The sequence below is a fragment of the Hipposideros armiger genome, unplaced genomic scaffold, assembly GCF_001890085.2.
Source record: "Hipposideros armiger isolate ML-2016 unplaced genomic scaffold, ASM189008v1 scaffold_417, whole genome shotgun sequence".
Lineage (NCBI taxonomy): Eukaryota > Metazoa > Chordata > Mammalia > Chiroptera > Hipposideridae > Hipposideros > Hipposideros armiger.
In genome coordinates this window covers 548,676-566,287 of record NW_017731767.1, presented here as the reverse complement: position 1 = coordinate 566,287, position 17,612 = coordinate 548,676, and the positions used below count along the sequence as shown (strand labels likewise).

Below are 17,612 nucleotides of genomic sequence, written 5' to 3'. Positions count from 1 at the left end.
GAGTGTGATAGGAAGGGGAGTGTCATGGCCCCAAGCAGGGCCTGGTGAGGGCTGTTACTGGAGGGCCTCCGCCGAGGGGCCGGCCTCGCCGTCGTGGCTGGCCGTTTCAAAGCTGTGCTCCACGCCCATCATGTCCGGCTCCAGCTTGCCTGTGTCATTGATGAAGGTGGTGTAGGTATCGCCCTCAGGCAGCTTCACCTTGGGGACCCAGCTCTTCCGCACAACCCGGCGGGCGTTGGTGCACATGTCGGCCGCGATGGCGTTCATCTCGCTCTCCTTGAAGTTTTGGGCAAAGTTCTGGCAGTAGTCTGTGCAGGCACAGCAGATGGCTCAGGGCCAGCATGGCGCTGCCTCCCCTGGTCCCCCTACAGGACACCCCGAAACACCCCTTGGAGATGAGAAGGGAGGCCTTGCAGACAGCACGTTAAACCACATCAGCCAGCCCCATGACTGACTGAGCTCGGCCACAAGTGGGGGATGTGCGGGCTTGGTGGGGTGGCCCATTGTTCCTGAAAACGTGAATCATTTGCCAGAACTTAGGATCTGGGAGATTCCATGTGGAAACCTAGAGTGCCTTCCTAACAATTGGCTGGGGCCTGGCTGCTTCATAACTGCCATGACCACTTTGAGTTTGAGGATTCCTCCAACACATCTGATACAGGTTTCCCTTCAATGCCCTTCACCCCCCTCACCGGGAAGAAATCTCTCACCAATCACAGCCCTCTTCCCAAGACTTGATTCAACCTCAGAAACCTTCTTAACACCAAACTCTACCCATGTATTGGGGCCAACACGAGCGAAAAGGACCATCTGCTCACCCCAGGCCCCACCCCAGCCTGCCTCTAGAAGGCCGGACACTCACACTTGACAGCATGGAGGACGCGACTGTCCAGCGGTTTGCGTCTGGGGTCGTTGGTGGAAGAGCGGATGCCAGTGCCACAGCTGTTGGCCAGTGTGTTCCTGGGGGTTGGAGAGCGGGGAGGTGGTCATAAGGAGAGAAGCCAGGCCCTCTGTGGTGGTTGGGGGCATACTCCACTCCCTGGGACCTAGCAAGGGCCTCACCGGTCAAAGAAGGAGGCCAGGAGGCGCCGCAGCAGGACCTTGTGCCGCGTGCCCGCGCTGACATGGCAGTTCATGAGCTGTGCCCTTGTGATGTACACGTTGGTGCCTGGAGGGAGAAAAGGAGGGTGGCTGGGGGCCCCAAATTGCCACGTTCCCCACATGGCCAGTCCCACTTCTTAAGAGCCCCCAGAGCCCCTCCCCAACAACTCGCCCCAGGGCAGCCTTGTCAGGGCTCAGGTGGTGCCACCGTCCATAAGGCACCTACATCACACCGGGCCCACCTTGTACACGTGCAGTTTTTTGTTTTTTATATTCAGACCTCGTTTTTTTTTTCTTTTTTCTTTTAGCTGAGCCATCCTGCCACCTGTTGGCAGTTCACCTCAGGCGCAGCTCACTGGCCCATGTGGGAATCGAACCGGTGACCGTGTTGCTCAGAACTCACACTCTTGAGCAAGCTCTTAACCAACTGAGCCACTCAGCCGGCCCACACGTGCAGCTTTTGCCTGTACAACCAGCTGGGTGTCCGAAAGAACAGGCAGTGGAGGCTTGCACTCAGGCACCCTGATTTCGAGGGCCAAATTCCTCACCACTGTGCAGTTAATCATCACACCACCCTAAGAAGCCATTCATCTACCTCCGTGGCCAACGAAGTAAGCCAGCGCTTACACCTGCCTCCAGGGTTCAAACCTAGAGGCCAGTCTTTGATGTGTATCAGTGCTGAGGGGTATCAACTACAGCAGGACACGGACAGGAAGTGGCAAGGCTGCACTGGACCCCAAGGCTGTGCTGTAGGCCACTAGCACAGAGGGCACTGAGGCCCCTGGTCAGGGGAAGGGGATTCAGAAAAGAAGTGAGGTTGGCCCACCTGCCACCAGCTCCAGCTTCTCGGAGGGGTCGCCCTCGTCATAGAGCTTGGGGTGACAGCGGTTACCGATCTGATTGATGAGCTCGGCCGGGAGAGATGCCAGGTCTTGCCGCACCCGGATGCGATTCCGAGACTCGGGGGTCACCTGCTCAGGGAGGGCCTCCACCTTCTCAGCTGAGGGGGAGAGAGGGGTGTGTGTCGGGGATGGGAGTGATGCGGGGGTTGGGGGGAAGAGACGGGGCGGAGAGTGGTGGAGGGGGTGGGGTGGGCACCTCACCACTCTGGCCGACGTTCATCATGCTGTACATAGTGTACATGTTGCAGATCTGCCGGTACTGCTCGTCCGTGCCTTCCTCGCCCGCATCCTCCTCCTCGTCCTCCTCATTGTGGTAGGAGCTGGGGCTGTCGCTGGTGTAGGCGCTAGAGGTGCCTGGGCTGGTCCGCTCCGACATGCTGGGCCCGCTTACCACGCCCCCTGCCGCCGCCGCCGCTGCCGCTGCCACCAGGGCCTGCTGGGGTGGCCGGTTGGCAGCCAGGTCCAGCGTGGAGAACCTGGCCATCTTGCGGCTGCCATTGCCACCACTGCCGCCGCTGGCCCCAGCCTCCTTCTGGCTGCTGTCCCACAGCCGCTTGGCCACGGGCGTGCACTGCACGGAGTCCGACTCCTGCTGCTCTGTCTTGACACGAGACACGAGGGGCAGTGGGGTGCTGCAGGCCATCCAGCTTGACGTCTGTGCCACAGGGCTCTGGGGCTCGGACGACGGTGCCTCTTCGGCGTGCAGGCCCTGGGAGTCGCAGCTGGGGGAGCTCACCTTGAGGAAGAACTCGGTGCCCTTCTCCATGATCTCTTGGATCTGCAAGAAGCCAGCCGTGTACATGAGCAGGAACTGGTCCCCCATGTTCATGCTCAGCCGGCCTGTGTAGCAGAAGCTGAGGATTTGCTGGAAGGACTGGGGCTGCACAGCTGCCGGCAGCTCCACCACGGCGCTCCGGCTGCTGTTGAACAGGTCCCGGAAGTAGGAGCTGCTGGCGGCCAGCACGGCCCGGTGGGCCTTGAAGGCATGGCCCTTGACTACCACTGACACATCACAGTATAGGCCCTGTAGCCGCTGCTCGTTTAGGCACTCCAGAATGCTGTTGCCGAAGTTCGGGATCTCCATCTGCAGGGTCTGGGCCATGGCGGCGGCGGCTGTGTGGGGGACGAGGAGACAGAGGGAGATGGTCAGGCGGCCGGCTTAGCCTGCTCTCATGGACATCCATGTGGTGGATTTGCCATGATAAGAATCGCAGGAGCCACCCATTCCTTCCATCCCTTTAGGGATAGACTGTCACAAATTAGCCATACCAGCTACAGGCCAGGGTGGCCACATGCTGTCACTTGTAGACAATGGGGCAAAGGCAAACTTACACACATGTGCTTAATATGAAATGAATGAACACAGTGAGCACTTGTGAGAATTAAAGCATTACTAACTAGCACTCCACACATAGGGTGATTCTGAAGGGCACTGGCATGGAAACTCCCAGAGGGCAGTCATCCAGTTTTTCCCATGGCGCCTGCAGTGCTGAGCATATGACCCTCAACCAGTTTGTTGTATGACTGAATGACCACTCAAGAAGCCCTGAAATTGCACGAGAATACCACTAGTCATCAGGGAAATGCAAATCCAAACCACAATGAGACACCGTTTCATACCCACTAGGCTGGCTGGAAAAAAAAAAAAGGTAAGTGCTGGCAAGGATGAAAAATCAGAACCCTCCCACACTGCTGGTGGGAACACAAAATGGTGCAGCTGCTGTGGAAAACCATCTTGTGAGTCCTCAAATGGTTAAACATGCAGTTGCCATATGGCCCAGCAATTCCATCCCTTACAGTTACACCTAAGAGAAATGGAACCGTATATCCACAGAAAAACCTGTACATAAACGTTCACAGAAGCACTAGTCACAACCGCCAAAAGGTGGAAACCCAAATATCCATCAAGTGAGAAACGAAATGGGGTCCATCCATACAGCGGAATATTACTCGGCCATAAAAATGAACCAATACATGCCGCAACTTAGATGAACCTTGAAAACATCATTCTAAATGCAAGAAGCCAAACAAAGGACCACATAATATATGATCCCATTGATATGAAGTGTCTAAAACAGGCAAATCCATAGAAACAGAAAACAGATTAGTGATTGCTAGGGGCTGGGGGGAATGGGAGAATTGGGGGTTAGTGTGAGCAAATAGATGCAGGGTATAATATTGTGATTTATAAGAAATACATATTTGGGGGCCGGCCAAGTGGCGCGTTGGTTAAGAGCTGGCTTGGGACCCCAGAGGGCCCTGGTTTGGATCCCACATATGAGGGCCAGTGACACTGCCCTCTACAGCTAAGATGCTAGCATGAACAACAGCTCAACCTGGAGCTGGGCTGCCAGAGAGTCGCCTGCGACAGCGTAGGCTGCAGCCCCTGCTGCAGTGGGTTGCCATGGGCTACCGTGTGTAGCCGGCAGCCAGCGTGAGCAGTCAGTAGCCACTGAAGCCTGCGACTAATCTGCCGCCTCGCCCGTGAAGAGCACAATGATGGTGCCAACTTGGGCCAGTGAAGCGACGTCCTCCACAACTAGACTGAAGAACAAGAGGACAGCAACTTGTCTGTTCCCCTTCCCCCAATTCCCCAGCGCTGTTCCCCTTCCCCCAATTCCTCAAAAATCTTTAAAAAAAAGAAAAAACGAAATATATATATTTGCTCATTCAGATAACCAAAATATATCATACGTATTCAGTCTTTGTCCACAATTTCTGACTCACAGCTCCAGGAACTCTTGGAATTTCCCAAGTGTTGAGACTGAAAAAGGTCTTTTGTTATGTTAAGGAGGTGACTTTTGGAAGCACCTAAGGATGGGAGCTGGTTGCTAATGGACTCAACCATGTGACTAGAGGGGTGGAACTGTCAGTGCCCCCACCTCTGGGGAGGGGAGAAGGGCTGAAGATTGAACCAATTGCCAAAGGCCAGTGATTTAATCGGTCAGCCAATGTAAGAAGCCTCCATAGCAACCCAAAAAAAGAGGGCATGGAAGCTCGGGCCCCCCTCCCACATACCAGGCCCTCCGCATCTCTTCCATCTGGCTGTTCCTGAGTTATATTCTTTTACCAATAAACCAGTGATATAGTTAAGTGACATGTTTTGAGTTCTGTAAGCAGCTCTAGCAAATTAATGGAAACCAAGGAGGTTGTGGGAACCTCTGATTTATACCCCGTTATTCAGAAACATAGGTGACAACCTGGACTTGTAATTGGCATTCTGAGTTGGAGGGGGTCATTGGGACCTCCAATCTGTGGCCAATCAGAAGCAGCACAGGTAACCTGGGCTTGCGTTTGGCATCTAAACTGTATGTGTTATGGGGGAAGGGACAGTTTTGTAGGACAGAGCCCTTTACCTGTGGATTCTGAAGCTATCTCCAGGTAGCGTTAGAATCGAGTTGAATTCTCAGACACCCTTTTGGTGTCTGAGAATTGTTTACTGGTGTGGGGAAACCACCCCCCAATGTGGAATTGGGTCCAAGGACCCAACTTACAGGGTTTCTTCTTGACATAATGAAATACGTCTAATATTGTGGTGGATTCACAACTACACTAAAAACCACTGAACTGTACATTTTACATGAGTGAACTGCATGGTATGTGCATCTCAATAAAACTGAAACCACAAAGCTTCTTCTGGGCAGAACTGGGGACGAGACTTGCCACATTCTATGGGTCTTTTGAATTTTGAACCTGGTGAATGTATTGCCTGCTTACAAAAATAATTTTTTCTTCTTCCCTGCCACCGCCTCCCCCAGCCCAAAAATAAATAATATTTTAAAATAAATAAAATGTGTGAAATCATACCACACACATTTATGTAAATTAATCTCAAAGTGCTGCTGGGTGGGTGGGAAAGAAAATGCAAGTTTAAGGAACTGCCTGTGAACCTGCTCAGGGAGCCCAGCCCCTATCCTGACCTGTGGGGAGACCACCTGGCAGGCCCAGGGTCCTTTCAAACGTCTGCACTTCATCAGACTATTCCATCAGTGCACATTCCAACCCAGGAGAACTGGTGGGGTGGGAAGGGCAAGTCCTGTACTCTGGGGGCAGCCATAAAAGGGCTCTGAAGGATCATATGGCTTTACAAGTGCCCCCAGGGATAAAAGTGTCCCCTGCAATTCTATAGGGTGGAGAGGGCAGCAGTCCTAAATGGGCAGGGTAGGAGTGAAGAGAGAGGCCTGAACAGTTAGGCTGGTGAGAAATGATGAGTGCATGCAAAGGTCCTAGGGCAGGAACTAACTAGAGCCCCCAGTTGGTCTTCCCTCATTTCCATGTTACCTTTCACGGTTTTCATTCATTAGCAAGTTCATTCTCAGCTGCTTGCCTGGGCTGAGCTTTGGAACCTAGTAGAGACTTGGGCCCTAACCTGGTAACACCGGGTTCATTCCGAAAGGCTGCTTGGAGGAACAGAAGTGGCCATATGCCAACGGGCTCAGAGTGGCACTATGGGGCCAGCACGAACCCAGGCTCCAGAACTGAATGGCTTCTGGGGTCAGGCGCTCCAAACCTCCACTCCATTTGGATATAGATGCTAAGGCCAATCTGATTCTGTATACTCAATCTGGACTCACTGAGCTACTCCATGTGGCAGAGCTGGAGGGAGATGGCAGGTCCTGCCCCTCCCTGCACACAGGCTACCAGAGGAAAAGCCGACAGGTGACATGCATGAGCTCCCTGAATCCTCTCAACAAACCTCTGGAGTAGATTTCATATTCCCAATACTCAGCTGGGAAAACTGAGGCAACGAGGAATTTAAGGACTGTCCCAAGGTCATTGGTGAGTAAGTGGTAGGAAGAAGATTCAAACCAGGGTCTGTCTGGGCACTGAACCCATGATTTCCCTTGGCTGTGCCCTCCTTCTCATTGTCATCAAAGTCACTGTCACCACCAGGACACACTCAGGGCAATCAGAGAAGGGAGGCAGAGACAGGGAATACCATGTGAAGGAAGCACATAGCTTCCAGGAGCTGTCCCTCTGCATGAGGAGGTAGGGGAAACTGAGGAACCAAGTGGGGACAGAGCCCAGGGAGTCCCATCCAGGGATTTAGCAGCCCCAACCCACCTCCCCAGGCTGCAAACGAGAAAGAGCTCTGGGTAGTGGGACCCAAGTGACCAGGGCAAAGGTGGTCAAAGGAGGCTGGCCCTAGTCCCTGGAGGGGTGCTCCAGGCCCCCAGCTTGGAAGGCTCACACAAGAGGGAGGACCAAGGCAGGACAGGCATGCCGCAGAGCCAAAGCCCACCCCCGAGACCTGGGTTCTGATGTCAGCCTGCCACTTTCTAGCTGTGTGGCCTCAGGCCAGCCCCTCACCTCTCTGTGCTTCAGTTTGTTCATCTGTAAAACGGGGATGCATGTATCCAACCCACCCAATAGACTGCAAGGTGCTGGGCACAGCGCCCTGAAGAAGATTCTCACAGAGTTCACTGTCTAGTGGGGAGACACAGGGAGTGATTTAGTTATAGTTGGGTTGAATGTCACTGAGCAGCCAACCGTGGGGGCAAAGCAAAGACACACAGGGAGAGCCACCAAGTCTTGGGCAGGAAGGAGCTCAGTGTGGCTGGAGGGCAGCACAGGGGGACAGAGCTGCTGGGAAGGGTGTGGGACAGGTGGGGCCCTGGCCTGGTGAGGACAAGTATCTTTGGAATGAGTAGTGGGCAGTTCAGAGAAAGAAAGACTCGGGCCCAAACCAGCTCTGGAGAATTCCCAGCAGCAGTGTGGGGACCAGAACACAGGACAAGATACTGAGGGGTAAAGGTGACAGCAGGGAGGGAGAGGACGGTCACTTAGGAGTGAGCAGCTGTGGGCAGGGATGAGAGAGAGGAAGGAGGGGAGGTCAGGGTGGGGGCAGTCCCTGGTACAGGGAGACACTAGAAGAGAAGCAGTTTCTTCATGAGGCAGGGGACACAGGGGCTCTCACGTTCCACACTGGACATCAGCCCTGGACAGGGAGCCACCCATGCTGTCACCAGATGCCCTGGAGTCGGGGAGGGGTAGGGTGTGTGTGTGTGGGGGGGGGCAGGGGCAGTGTTTTAAGAGCTGTATGTACAGTTTCTCCTCCAAGGAGACTGTCCACCCACGAGGGCAGGCATTCTAGCCAGATTTATTCACGATCAGCAACTCAGAACAGAGGCAGAGGCTCAATAAATATTTGTAAATGTGTTAAATAGCTCAGAGGGAGGTGAACACACAACACCAAGGCAGGAAAAGAACAAGTCCAGTTTGGGACGGGACAGCTGGTGGGGGAGCACATGCAGGGGGAGAGAGGGCCAAGGAGGTGCTGATGTGGGTGCTTCTGGGGCTGCAAAGGGCATTCCGAGGGGCCCCCCAACTGTACTTGGTGTGTCAGGCACTGCTACAAGCAGTCTGGGAGGGCTGCCCTGACATGGGTGCTGGGACTGCCCCACTTTATGGGTGGGGACCACAGTTCAGCATTGTCCCAGCCCAGGCAGCCAGACTTCAGGCCCAGACCCCTCCCTGGGAATTGGTGCAGCTCAGCAATAGGGGCGCTGATTGAATAGAGATGCAGGGAGGAGGCTCCTGAGGGCGAAAACCAATCTGACATTCAGGCTGGGGTCCCCATGACTTGTGAACCCCAGCTTCAGAGCCCAGTACCCAGGGCTTTGAAGCTTTTGATTAGTAATGCAGGGGGTGGGGGTGGGGGTGCGGTATGCACAGGATGAGAATTAGTGCAAATGGCTCAACCAATCAGTACACAGGGCTTGGCAGTGAGGTGGTAGGTCTGTGAGCTGAAGAGACTGAGTATGGCCTTGCTGCCCCTGAAAGGAATGGGGGTGGGTGTTTAACGGGCTTTGAGGCTACAGTAAGGGGCCACAGGGGACTCCAGAGATTGGACTCAGAAAGAACCACCATCTGGGGCCGGCCGAGTGGCACAATGGTTGAGAGCTGGCTTGGGACACCAGAGGGCCCCGGTTTGGATCCCACATATGAGGGCCAGTGACACTGCCCTCTACAGCTAAGATGCTGAACAACACCTCAACCTAGAGCTCGGCTGCTATGAGTCGCCAGCGATGGCGAAGGCTGCAGCCCCTGCTGTAGGGGGTTGCCATGGGCTACCATGTGTAGCCAGCAGCCAGCGTGAGCGGCCAGCAGCCGCAGTGAGCGGCCGTCCAGAAGCCGGCGACTGATCTGCCTCGCCCGGGAAGAGCACAATGATGGTGCCAACTTGGGCCAGTGAAGCAACGTCCTCCACAACTAAGAGTGAAGAACAAAAGGATAGCAACTTGTCTGTTCCCCTTCCCCCAATTCCCCAATAAAAATCTTAAAAAAAAACAACAACAACAAAAAAAAAAACAGAACCACCATCTGTGTGTGGCCCTGCATGAAGCCCCTCACCCACACTAGCCCCAAGAGGGAGGGGCCATGGAGCGATGACTGGCTCCCAGAAGAAACAGGTCTAAAGCAGCTGGTGCCTGGCCCAGGTCACCTGCTGGCTGGAAAAGTAGTGGGATGGAGCCGGGGTCACAGTGCCACCCAACAATTCTGTCCCCACCAAGCTGAGCCCCTCACCCCATCTATCTCAGGCCTTGGTCACACTGCACGGTTCCCCCCACTGGCCAGGCCTTGGGCCAAGCTAGGCACCCTGCTTGGAGTGCCCTTCTTCCACTGCCCTTATCTTCCTCCTCCTCCTCGCTACACCCCTGCCCTGAAAAGTCTCCAGCCTAGAGAGGACAACCCTCATCTTCTGTACCTCCCACCCCCAACCTCCTATGCTCACCTGAGAACATGAAATTCCACTTCACTATGAACTCAACTGCAGAAAACTGTATTTGAATTCTCTCTCCTCACAACTTGGCATATCAGACTGCCCATCTTCTGGGGTCTGCAGACCCCCCCACACATGGAGGGGAGGGGCAGCCCTCAACCCCACACATGGCTCCATATCTGGGGCCATTGTTAGTCCTGGCCCCAGATGTGATCTGGTCTCCTAGCGAGACATGAGGCCACGGCACACGGTTTCCATGACCTCCCAACACTCAATAAATATTTGCCAAGCACCTGCCTGGGCCAGCAAGTGCCCGGGAGCCTGGGGTTGGCCTCAACCAAGACAAGGCTATCTCTGGGAGCATGGTTCGGTGGGAGGACACAGTCACTCACCCAGGATCACACAGTCAACATGCTGCATGCAGGGGAGACTCTCATCCTGCCCAGAAGAGCTGAAATTTGCGGATGGGGTCTTACCTTCAAGGCACAGGGAAGGCATGCAGAGCCCTGAGGGAGAAGCAGGTGCGTGGTCCTTCCAGAAAGTGAAGGAAGGTGAAGGTTGGAGCTGGGCTCAGTCCTTGGTCTGCTTCTCCCCTCCAGGGGATGGCACCCAGTCTCAGGGCTCTGCTATGGATGGAATTGGTGTCTCCCCCACCCTAACCCCCAACGTGCCTGTATTTGGAGACAGGGTCTGTAGGAGGATATTATAGTTAAATGAGATCATAGAAGTGGGGCCCTAATCCAATAGGACTGGTGTCTGTATAAGAGAAAGCTATTTCTCACTCCAAGAGCACACAGGAAGGAAAGGCCACGTGAGGACACCAGAACCCAACCAGAACCTGACCATGCTGGCATCTTGGACTTCCACCCTTCCCAGAACTGTGAGAAAATGGGGTCTGTTGTTTAAGTCTCCCCATCTGTGTTATTTTGTTATAGCAGCCTGAGCTGAGACAGGCTCGAAACACCATCTAGTCACCCACAACTCTGCCATGGAGCCCCTGATGCCAACTCAATGTGCCTACAACCAAGCTCCACCACCCCCTAACTTGCTGTGGCTATAGCTCTCACCAGGAAGTTCTCCACTCAGGTCGACCCTTAGATTCATCCCAGACTCTTTCAAAACCAGTTTTCACCACCAGGGCCCCTATAATGCATACTGGGGCTCTGCGCAGTAGGGCCCTGCCTGCTCTCAAGCCTCCGAGAAGGCTGTCCCCACAAGATGGCCGCAGCTCTTCATACCCTCCCAGTCACCAATCTCAAGTTTCCAAAGACAAAACCTCTCCCAAACTCCTTCCAGTCCCTTCTCCCGCCTGGTTTTTCCTCCTTGGCACTTCCCACCATCTAGCAAATGAGATGTGTCCTTGGCTTTGCGTCAGTTCCTCCAGGGAAGGGTGTTGGTCTGTCTGGTTCATAATGCTGTGTCCCCTGCCCCTAGGAGCTATCGGGCAGCCGAGCACACAGTGGGTGCTCAATAGTTGTTTGCAGAATGAACAAATGAAAACTTATTTCCATTACTTCCAACCTAGCTCCCTTTCTTGTTCCATAGTAATGGGACTAAAACAGGAGTGGGACTTGGAAGGCTGGGCAGGGGTGCCTTGTGCACTGCGGTAGGGGCTGCTGGAGCCAGTATGGAGGGTGCTGTGCAGACAGGCAACCTCCGAGGGCTGTACCACCTGGGGGGCTGGCAGTCAGGGTCCCACTTAAGGCTCAATGTATCGGTATGTGAACAACTGCTCACACTGCTGCCAGATGAGGCTGGGGTGTGGGCAGAGCAGGCTGGGATATGGCAGGCTTGAAACGGAACCACTTGAATCGCAGGGCGATTCCTCAGAGTGCAAACTGCCAGCTCTTTGGGAAGGGAGCTCTGAATTCCCCGGCCGGCTGAGGCTGGGGGGACTGGTCTGTGCCTCACCAGGGACTGTCGAAGGCCCTGATGTTCTAGCTGACTTTCCAGGGAAGCTGTGAGTTGCCCATTAACATGTGAACTAGTTAAGGGAAACCAACTCCAAGTCTAAGAAGGCCCCTAAGGCCCCTTGGAATCCCCTGAGCCATTGGGACCCTCTGTAAGGGCCAAATTGGAAGGCAGCTCAGGCAAATGTTTGCTAGTGAAGAACAAAGTGCTATCTGACTATATAAATCCTATTGTTGGCATCTGTATTTTTTTAAGTACGTATACATTTGACTCACTTTCTCTTCCTCCTGAAAAGCTGCTACTAAATCCAGGGTGGAGGACAGGATTTGCAATAGTACCTGGCATTCACCTTGTCCCTACTGTACACCAGTGCCCAGCAAGGGCTCAGAGGGGGCACTTCAATTATTCCTCTCACCAGTTTTTGATGAAGAAACGAGTCTTTCCATCATTTAAAGATGAGGACAGTGAGGCCCATGGTTACACCCAGGCCATCGGACTCCTGTCTGAGAATCAGGAGACTTCCTGACCACAGCTGGCTTGCCTTCTGCATGGTTCTGTTGTTCTTCGCAGCAGGCAGCCAATGTGGCTAGACGGATTTCACTCCCAGACAGGAAAACAGGGGCTCAGAAAAGCCAGAGCAGGGAAGGGAAGCCAGGACAGGCCAAGACTACCTAGAGCCGGTCTGTTTATACTCGCTAGGCATGTCCTCTGCAGAAATGGGGTCTGCTGCCCACCTGGAGGGCCGCCATCCCAGGGTCTTGAGTGTCCTCTGGGGGCCAGGTGGAGTGCTGCTCTTCCGTGGGAGACTGCCTTCCTTGGCCCAGCCTCCCCCAGCTCTTCTCCACTCTTTCTCTTGTCACTGGTCTCTCCCAAGATGAGCAGTCTAGCCTGCTGCCTCTCCTTCCTCCCTCCTCCCACTCTCCTGGCAGTCCCGGAATCTAGCCTCCGCCTGAAGCTCCAGGAAAACCCAGCAACAGCCCAGCCCCACTTCCACGATGACCACAAACCCTCCATTCTGAGTTACATCCCACTCCCTGTGTGCATTCACACCCAAAGGACACATGGGCAGTGGCCATGCAAAAGCCGTGAGGTGACACTGCTGCGACTAACACAAAGGAGGCTGGTGAGGCTGAGGGCAGGTGTTTACTGGGATGAGGCTTGTTGAAATGTGCTTGGACATCACACAAGGTTTGGCAGGACCTAAAAATTGGAGTCTTATTATTTAACTAGGCTCAAATATCCCTTACAAAGCTTCCTACTTAGAATTTTACTTCTCTTCCTCTTCGTCTCTAGGAACATTTTTATCACAGCGCTCACTCCAACATCAGTCTTCCCAACTATAAAATGGGCCAATAGCAGCAACCATTTCACAAGGCTGTTTCAAGGATTAAACGACCAAGTAACCTGGTAGATCAGAGCCCATCTTGCGGTCAGTGCCCAGTAATGCCAGCTGTTATTAGCTATGTCCCCATCTGTTCGCCCCCTGGCCCTCGACAGACTCTAAACTCCCTGACAGCAATGGAGACATCTTGCACCTGTTATTATCTCCCAAACCTTACTTATGATAACGGACAGTACTCACTGAGGGCTCCCCTGGTGCCTTCACAGCATCACTTGATCACACTCAGACACTAATCTCTTCTGTAATCCTCACGATAACCATGCAGCCGGGAGGATGGTTCCCTGCGGCAGGGGCTGCCCTGTACTTTATATGACATTGAGCAAGACACTCTGCACCCACTAGAGGCCAGTAGCACCACTAGCCCAGCTATGACAACCAAAAATGTCGATAGACATTTCCCAAGCGTCCCCTGAGGGGGCAGAATTACCCTTGGGTGATAACCACCATGGTACAGGCATGCCTGCTTCGTCCCCACTTATCAGATGAGGAAACAGAGGCACCGAGGTCAAGACCTTTGCTCAAGGGTCTCATGGCTGAGCAGGGTGGCGCTAACCAGGGAATGTGACTCTCCACTACAATGTGTTAGCTCACCCTCACCCACAGCCTCCACTTAAGTCACAGAACAGCCATGGTCCTCATAGACAGCCTGCGGGTGGCCTTCACCAAGGAGGCAGCACAGGAGAGATGGGACGATGGCCACAACCCTAGGAGGGGGTTGGCACCCTAGTGCCAATAAACTAGGCCAATAGAATAAAACTGTCCCAAGGGTCCCTTTACTTGTTGCACTTGCTTCCCAGGATTATTATGGCCTTGTCTGGTGCCCCAGGTCTGTGCACCCTAAGTCCTCACAGAAAAGCAGTTACTAAGAGTGCCTTTTCCTTTAGCTCCAGGTACAGGCTCAGACCCACTGCCCTCTTCTCTGCCATCCACACACCACGGCCAACTATCACCAGTCTCTGCTCCTGTTTCAACTGTGTGACTAGAGGTAGCCACCCGTCCTCAGTACCCAGCCCAGAGCCCAGCCTTGACCCAGGAAGCCCCAGCGTCGGCCCAACCAGGCAGGGGAAAGGCCTCTTTATGTGGGACTGCTGGCCCAGTTCCCACCCCTCCCAGAACCAGGAGGTCAGCCGGGGAGGGGGCCAGGGCCCAGATGGAAGGCAGTTCTAGGAGCTATGGGGAGACTGGGGGAATAAAAGTGACAACCCATCATTAATAAATCCAGATCTGGCTGATACTAGATCCAGCAGTCTGTCTCCCCTGCCTCAGGTGCTGAGGCTCCCAAGTCAATGTTCCCAGGATACACTGGTAACAACAATGCAGTTAGTTCATAGAGAAGAACAGAGAGCTAAGGCAGTCTGACCAAAGCGGGGAAAAGACAAACCGGGCAAGCAAAGCAAAATTCAGCTCCAAAGCCCAGCCCCATCCTCACAGCTGCCTCCCGTTGCCAGCCACAACTCTGTCACCCTGATCTCTTGGCTCCCAGAAGGGGAATGGGGGATGAAGTATGATCAGGCCTATGAGAGAGAAGCTTCCACTGCTCCAGCCCCTTGGGACACCAGGAAAATTCTGTCTGTTCAAAAGGGTGTTGACCCATTCCTTGGGATGGCAAGAGGAAAGAGAATTCCTGCCAAGGAATCCGGAACACTGGGGAGCTCCTCCAGTCATGATCCTCAAATCCCAGCTCTAGGATTGGGCTGACGATCAGGCCAGTGTCTAGTCATGTGACTTAGGACAAGCCACCCCAAGCCTCAGCTTCTGTACCACAGAGAACTAAGCTGATCTGATGGTGATGAGCAATCAATGAGCTCATCTGACCAGAAATTCAGCACAGGGCCTGGCGCAACACAGCACCCCAGCAGAGCCGGGGGGCCAATAGCCCCAAAGGCCTGGACCAGCCATCACCTGATCATAATCCTCCAAGACACAATGCACAAAGCATTATGTATGTTTACCTCCCAATCCTTCGCCTCCAGGGAATTGGTGCCTGGGAGGCCACCGTATAAGATGGTGGCTGTGAGATCCTATCCCCTAAGTTTGAGCCTCAAAACTCTGGTCACAAAATGTGGGGAAAGAATCTAGGACCCTAAGAAACTCAGGTAAGGGTGGCTGTGCTGCCTCTCTGCAGATACATGGAGGGAGGGGGAGGGGGACGGGGGTGAGTGTGAGTGTGTGTGTGTGTATGTGCGCGCGCGCAAGGGCCCACCCCCCATGGTAAACAAGATGCCCGAGCTAGGTGTTCCAGATTATTTCCCAAGCTGCCCACACAAACACCCACCTGGAGGGCCAGCGCCCTGGAACAGCCGGCAGAGGCTTGCCCCAAGGATAGGCTGGGGACCCAGAACCTGAAGGGAGTGAGGTGTGGGGAAAAGGAAAGCCACCAGGTTTAGCCCAGAGCTAACACCTGGCAGGGAAAAAAGGGGGGCACATCTTGGCACATACCTTTTCATCAACACTAATTTCTCGGGACCTGCCATCACATCCCTACTAGCCTAGCCTAAAAGTCCTGCCAGGCCCCACTCCCAAAGCTCCTACAGTAGTTCCTCAACTTACCTGATCGCACGATTATCTGGCCTCCCCCAACATCTCTCTGACCCTAACCTCACGTGACCCCTGCAAACATCTTCAGGATCTCCTATCCACCCGCCCCTTCACCACGGCCCGGAACTAACTCCGCCCACACCCACCCTGCCCCACTTCCTGGGCTTCTCCTCAGCCGCCCCCAGGCCTGTAACCTGACCCACCCACCTCCTCCTGCGACAGTACCTGCAAGCCGGCCCCGCCTCGCCCCCCCTCCGGGCCATTTCCCTCCGGCCGCGCCACCCACCCCTCCCCCCACTCTGCCCGCCCAAAGCCCGACTCCTCCTCCCCCTCCGGGTTCCCCGGGCGCCTCCTCACTTTACCCCACGGTCCCTCCAACTTCCTCGGCCCCTCAGCACCTGCCCGGCCCGGCCTAGCCCTGCCCCCCCCCCTCCGCCGGGAATGAGGGGAGGAGGTCTAGGCCGGATCTCGCAACCCCCAACCTCGCGGCCGGGTCCGGGGCTGGACACTAAAGGCCGCTGGCAGGGGCTGGGCCTCCCCATACTCGCCGGCCCGGCCACAGTGCAGTCTGTGGGCCTGGTTCCCCCTCTGTCGGAGAAGTTCTCCCCCATGCTCTCCTCATTCAGCCCTTAACCGGACCTCGGATGCCCTCGGGCCGCCCCGCCGAGAGGAGGCCGGAACAGGGCCTGGGGCGGGCCGCCTCACCTGCGCCTTGGCCGCTCTTCGGGGGCTCCCGGCGGGCTCCGCAGCGGCGGCTGGGGCCGGGCCTGAGCCCGGGGCGCGCCCCCCTGCGCCGGGGCCTCGGCCTCCGCCTCCGCGGCCTCCGCGGCCTCCGCCTCAGCAGCAGCGGCAGCCGCGGCGGCCATTCATTGTGGGCCAGGCCGCCCCAGCCGAGCGCCGAGCCATCGCAAGCCGCGCCGCCGCCGCCGCAGCCGGGCTGGGGAGGAGCGGCTGCGGCCCCGCCCCCTCCCGCTAGGCGAGGCCAGTAGAGCGCCGCACGTGCCCATTCTTCCTGTCTCTGCCTCCTGCCTCCGCCCCTTGAAGTCCCCTCCCGTACCTCGTCTCTGTTGGGAGTTCGAATCCCGACCCCGCGACCTCAGACAAGTCGCTCTGCCTTTCAGAACTTTAATTTCCTGTAAAACGCAAACAATGTTTGCTGTTTATTGTGTTTGGCACTGTTTTGGGCTCTTTGTGGGAATGATCTCCTTTAAATGTCACAGTAACATTTTTACGTAGGAATTATTTTACACACACTTTATAGAAAATAAGAAAGGGGAGCATAGAGAGATAAAGAAACCTGACCAAGGTCACACGGCAAGGAAGTGGTGGCAGGTGGCAGGTGGCAGGATTCAAACCCAGGATGAAGAAGCCACAATAAAAATTAACATGCGACGCCAGATTCCGTTCTAAGCATTTTATCTGCACTAACTCGTTTAATTCTCATCACAACCCAGTAAGAAACTTACAAAGATCTGTCCATTTTGCAAATGGGGAAACTTAAGCACAGAGAGGGTTGAGAACAAGAAATAAGGCGAGCTGGGAATGGAACCCAGGCAGTCCAGACCACTATGCTCTCCTCCTTTCCAACACAGGTTAGAACCTACTGGAGGTTTAGTATGTGAGAGGGGCTGCTTGGCACACGTTCCAGGTATTCTGTCGTTTAATCTTTGCTCTATCTTGGAAACTAGGATTCTTATTTAACAAGTAAGGAAAATGAGGTCCACAGAGTTGAAGTAATTTCACAAGAGCATGTGGTAGGACTGGGATTCAAACTCAGTAAATCTGATTTCAGAGCCTGAACTAGGATGTCCTGAAATAATGTTTAGGGCACCCAGCACCCCAGAAGACGATCGATAGGTGTTGGGTGTCTCCGCTTACCGCCCCTTTTCTACCGCCTCACCTTCCTCATCCGTGAAATGGGCTGGTAACTTGTGGCCTTAATTGCAAGGGAGCCGCTGTGATTAAGGCCACCGGCAAAACATGTTCAGCACTTTCTACTGTGAATTTTGATCCTGGCCGCCCACTGTAGGTAGAA

At 54.7% G+C, this 17,612-nt stretch overlaps 1 protein-coding gene across 5 annotated transcripts; it reads right to left on the bottom strand.

The window, feature by feature from the left end:
• Window positions 1–6: 6 nt before the first annotated feature.
• NACC1 (nucleus accumbens associated 1) lies at window positions 7–17,554 on the bottom strand. Of its 5 annotated transcripts, none has more exons than XM_019664110.1 (6): window positions 17,478–17,554; window positions 2,205–3,116; window positions 1,928–2,101; window positions 1,063–1,168; window positions 863–960; window positions 7–308 (listed from the first exon to the last, which is right to left on the bottom strand). In XM_019664110.1, the coding sequence occupies exons 2-6, from the start codon at window positions 3,103–3,105 to the stop codon at window positions 55–57; spliced, it is 1,533 nt and encodes a 510-aa protein (XP_019519655.1). In that variant the 5' UTR covers window positions 3,106–3,116; window positions 17,478–17,554; the 3' UTR covers window positions 7–54. The 5 variants fall into 5 exon arrangements, with proteins under 5 accessions (XP_019519655.1, XP_019519654.1, XP_019519658.1 ...); XM_019664109.1 differs by lacking the exon at window positions 17,478–17,554 and adding an exon at window positions 16,283–16,496; XM_019664113.1 differs by lacking the exon at window positions 17,478–17,554 and adding an exon at window positions 15,590–15,648.
• Between the last annotated feature and the right edge of the window lie 58 nt (window positions 17,555–17,612).

What these genes read in the sequence shown, in the direction of transcription:
- NACC1 (XM_019664110.1), bottom strand. Translation starts at nt 3,105, where the DNA reads ATGGCCCAGACCCTGCAGATGGAGATCCCGAACTTCGGCAACAGCATT. An exon ending in GATGAACGTCGGCCAGAGTG is followed by an intron (nt 2,102 to 2,204) that starts GTGAGGTGCCCA and finishes TCTCCCCCTCAG; the next exon opens with CTGAGAAGGTGGAGGCCCTC. An exon ending in GAAGCTGGAGCTGGTGGCAG is followed by an intron (nt 1,169 to 1,927) that starts GTGGGCCAACCT and finishes TTCTCCCTCCAG; the next exon opens with GCACCAACGTGTACATCACA.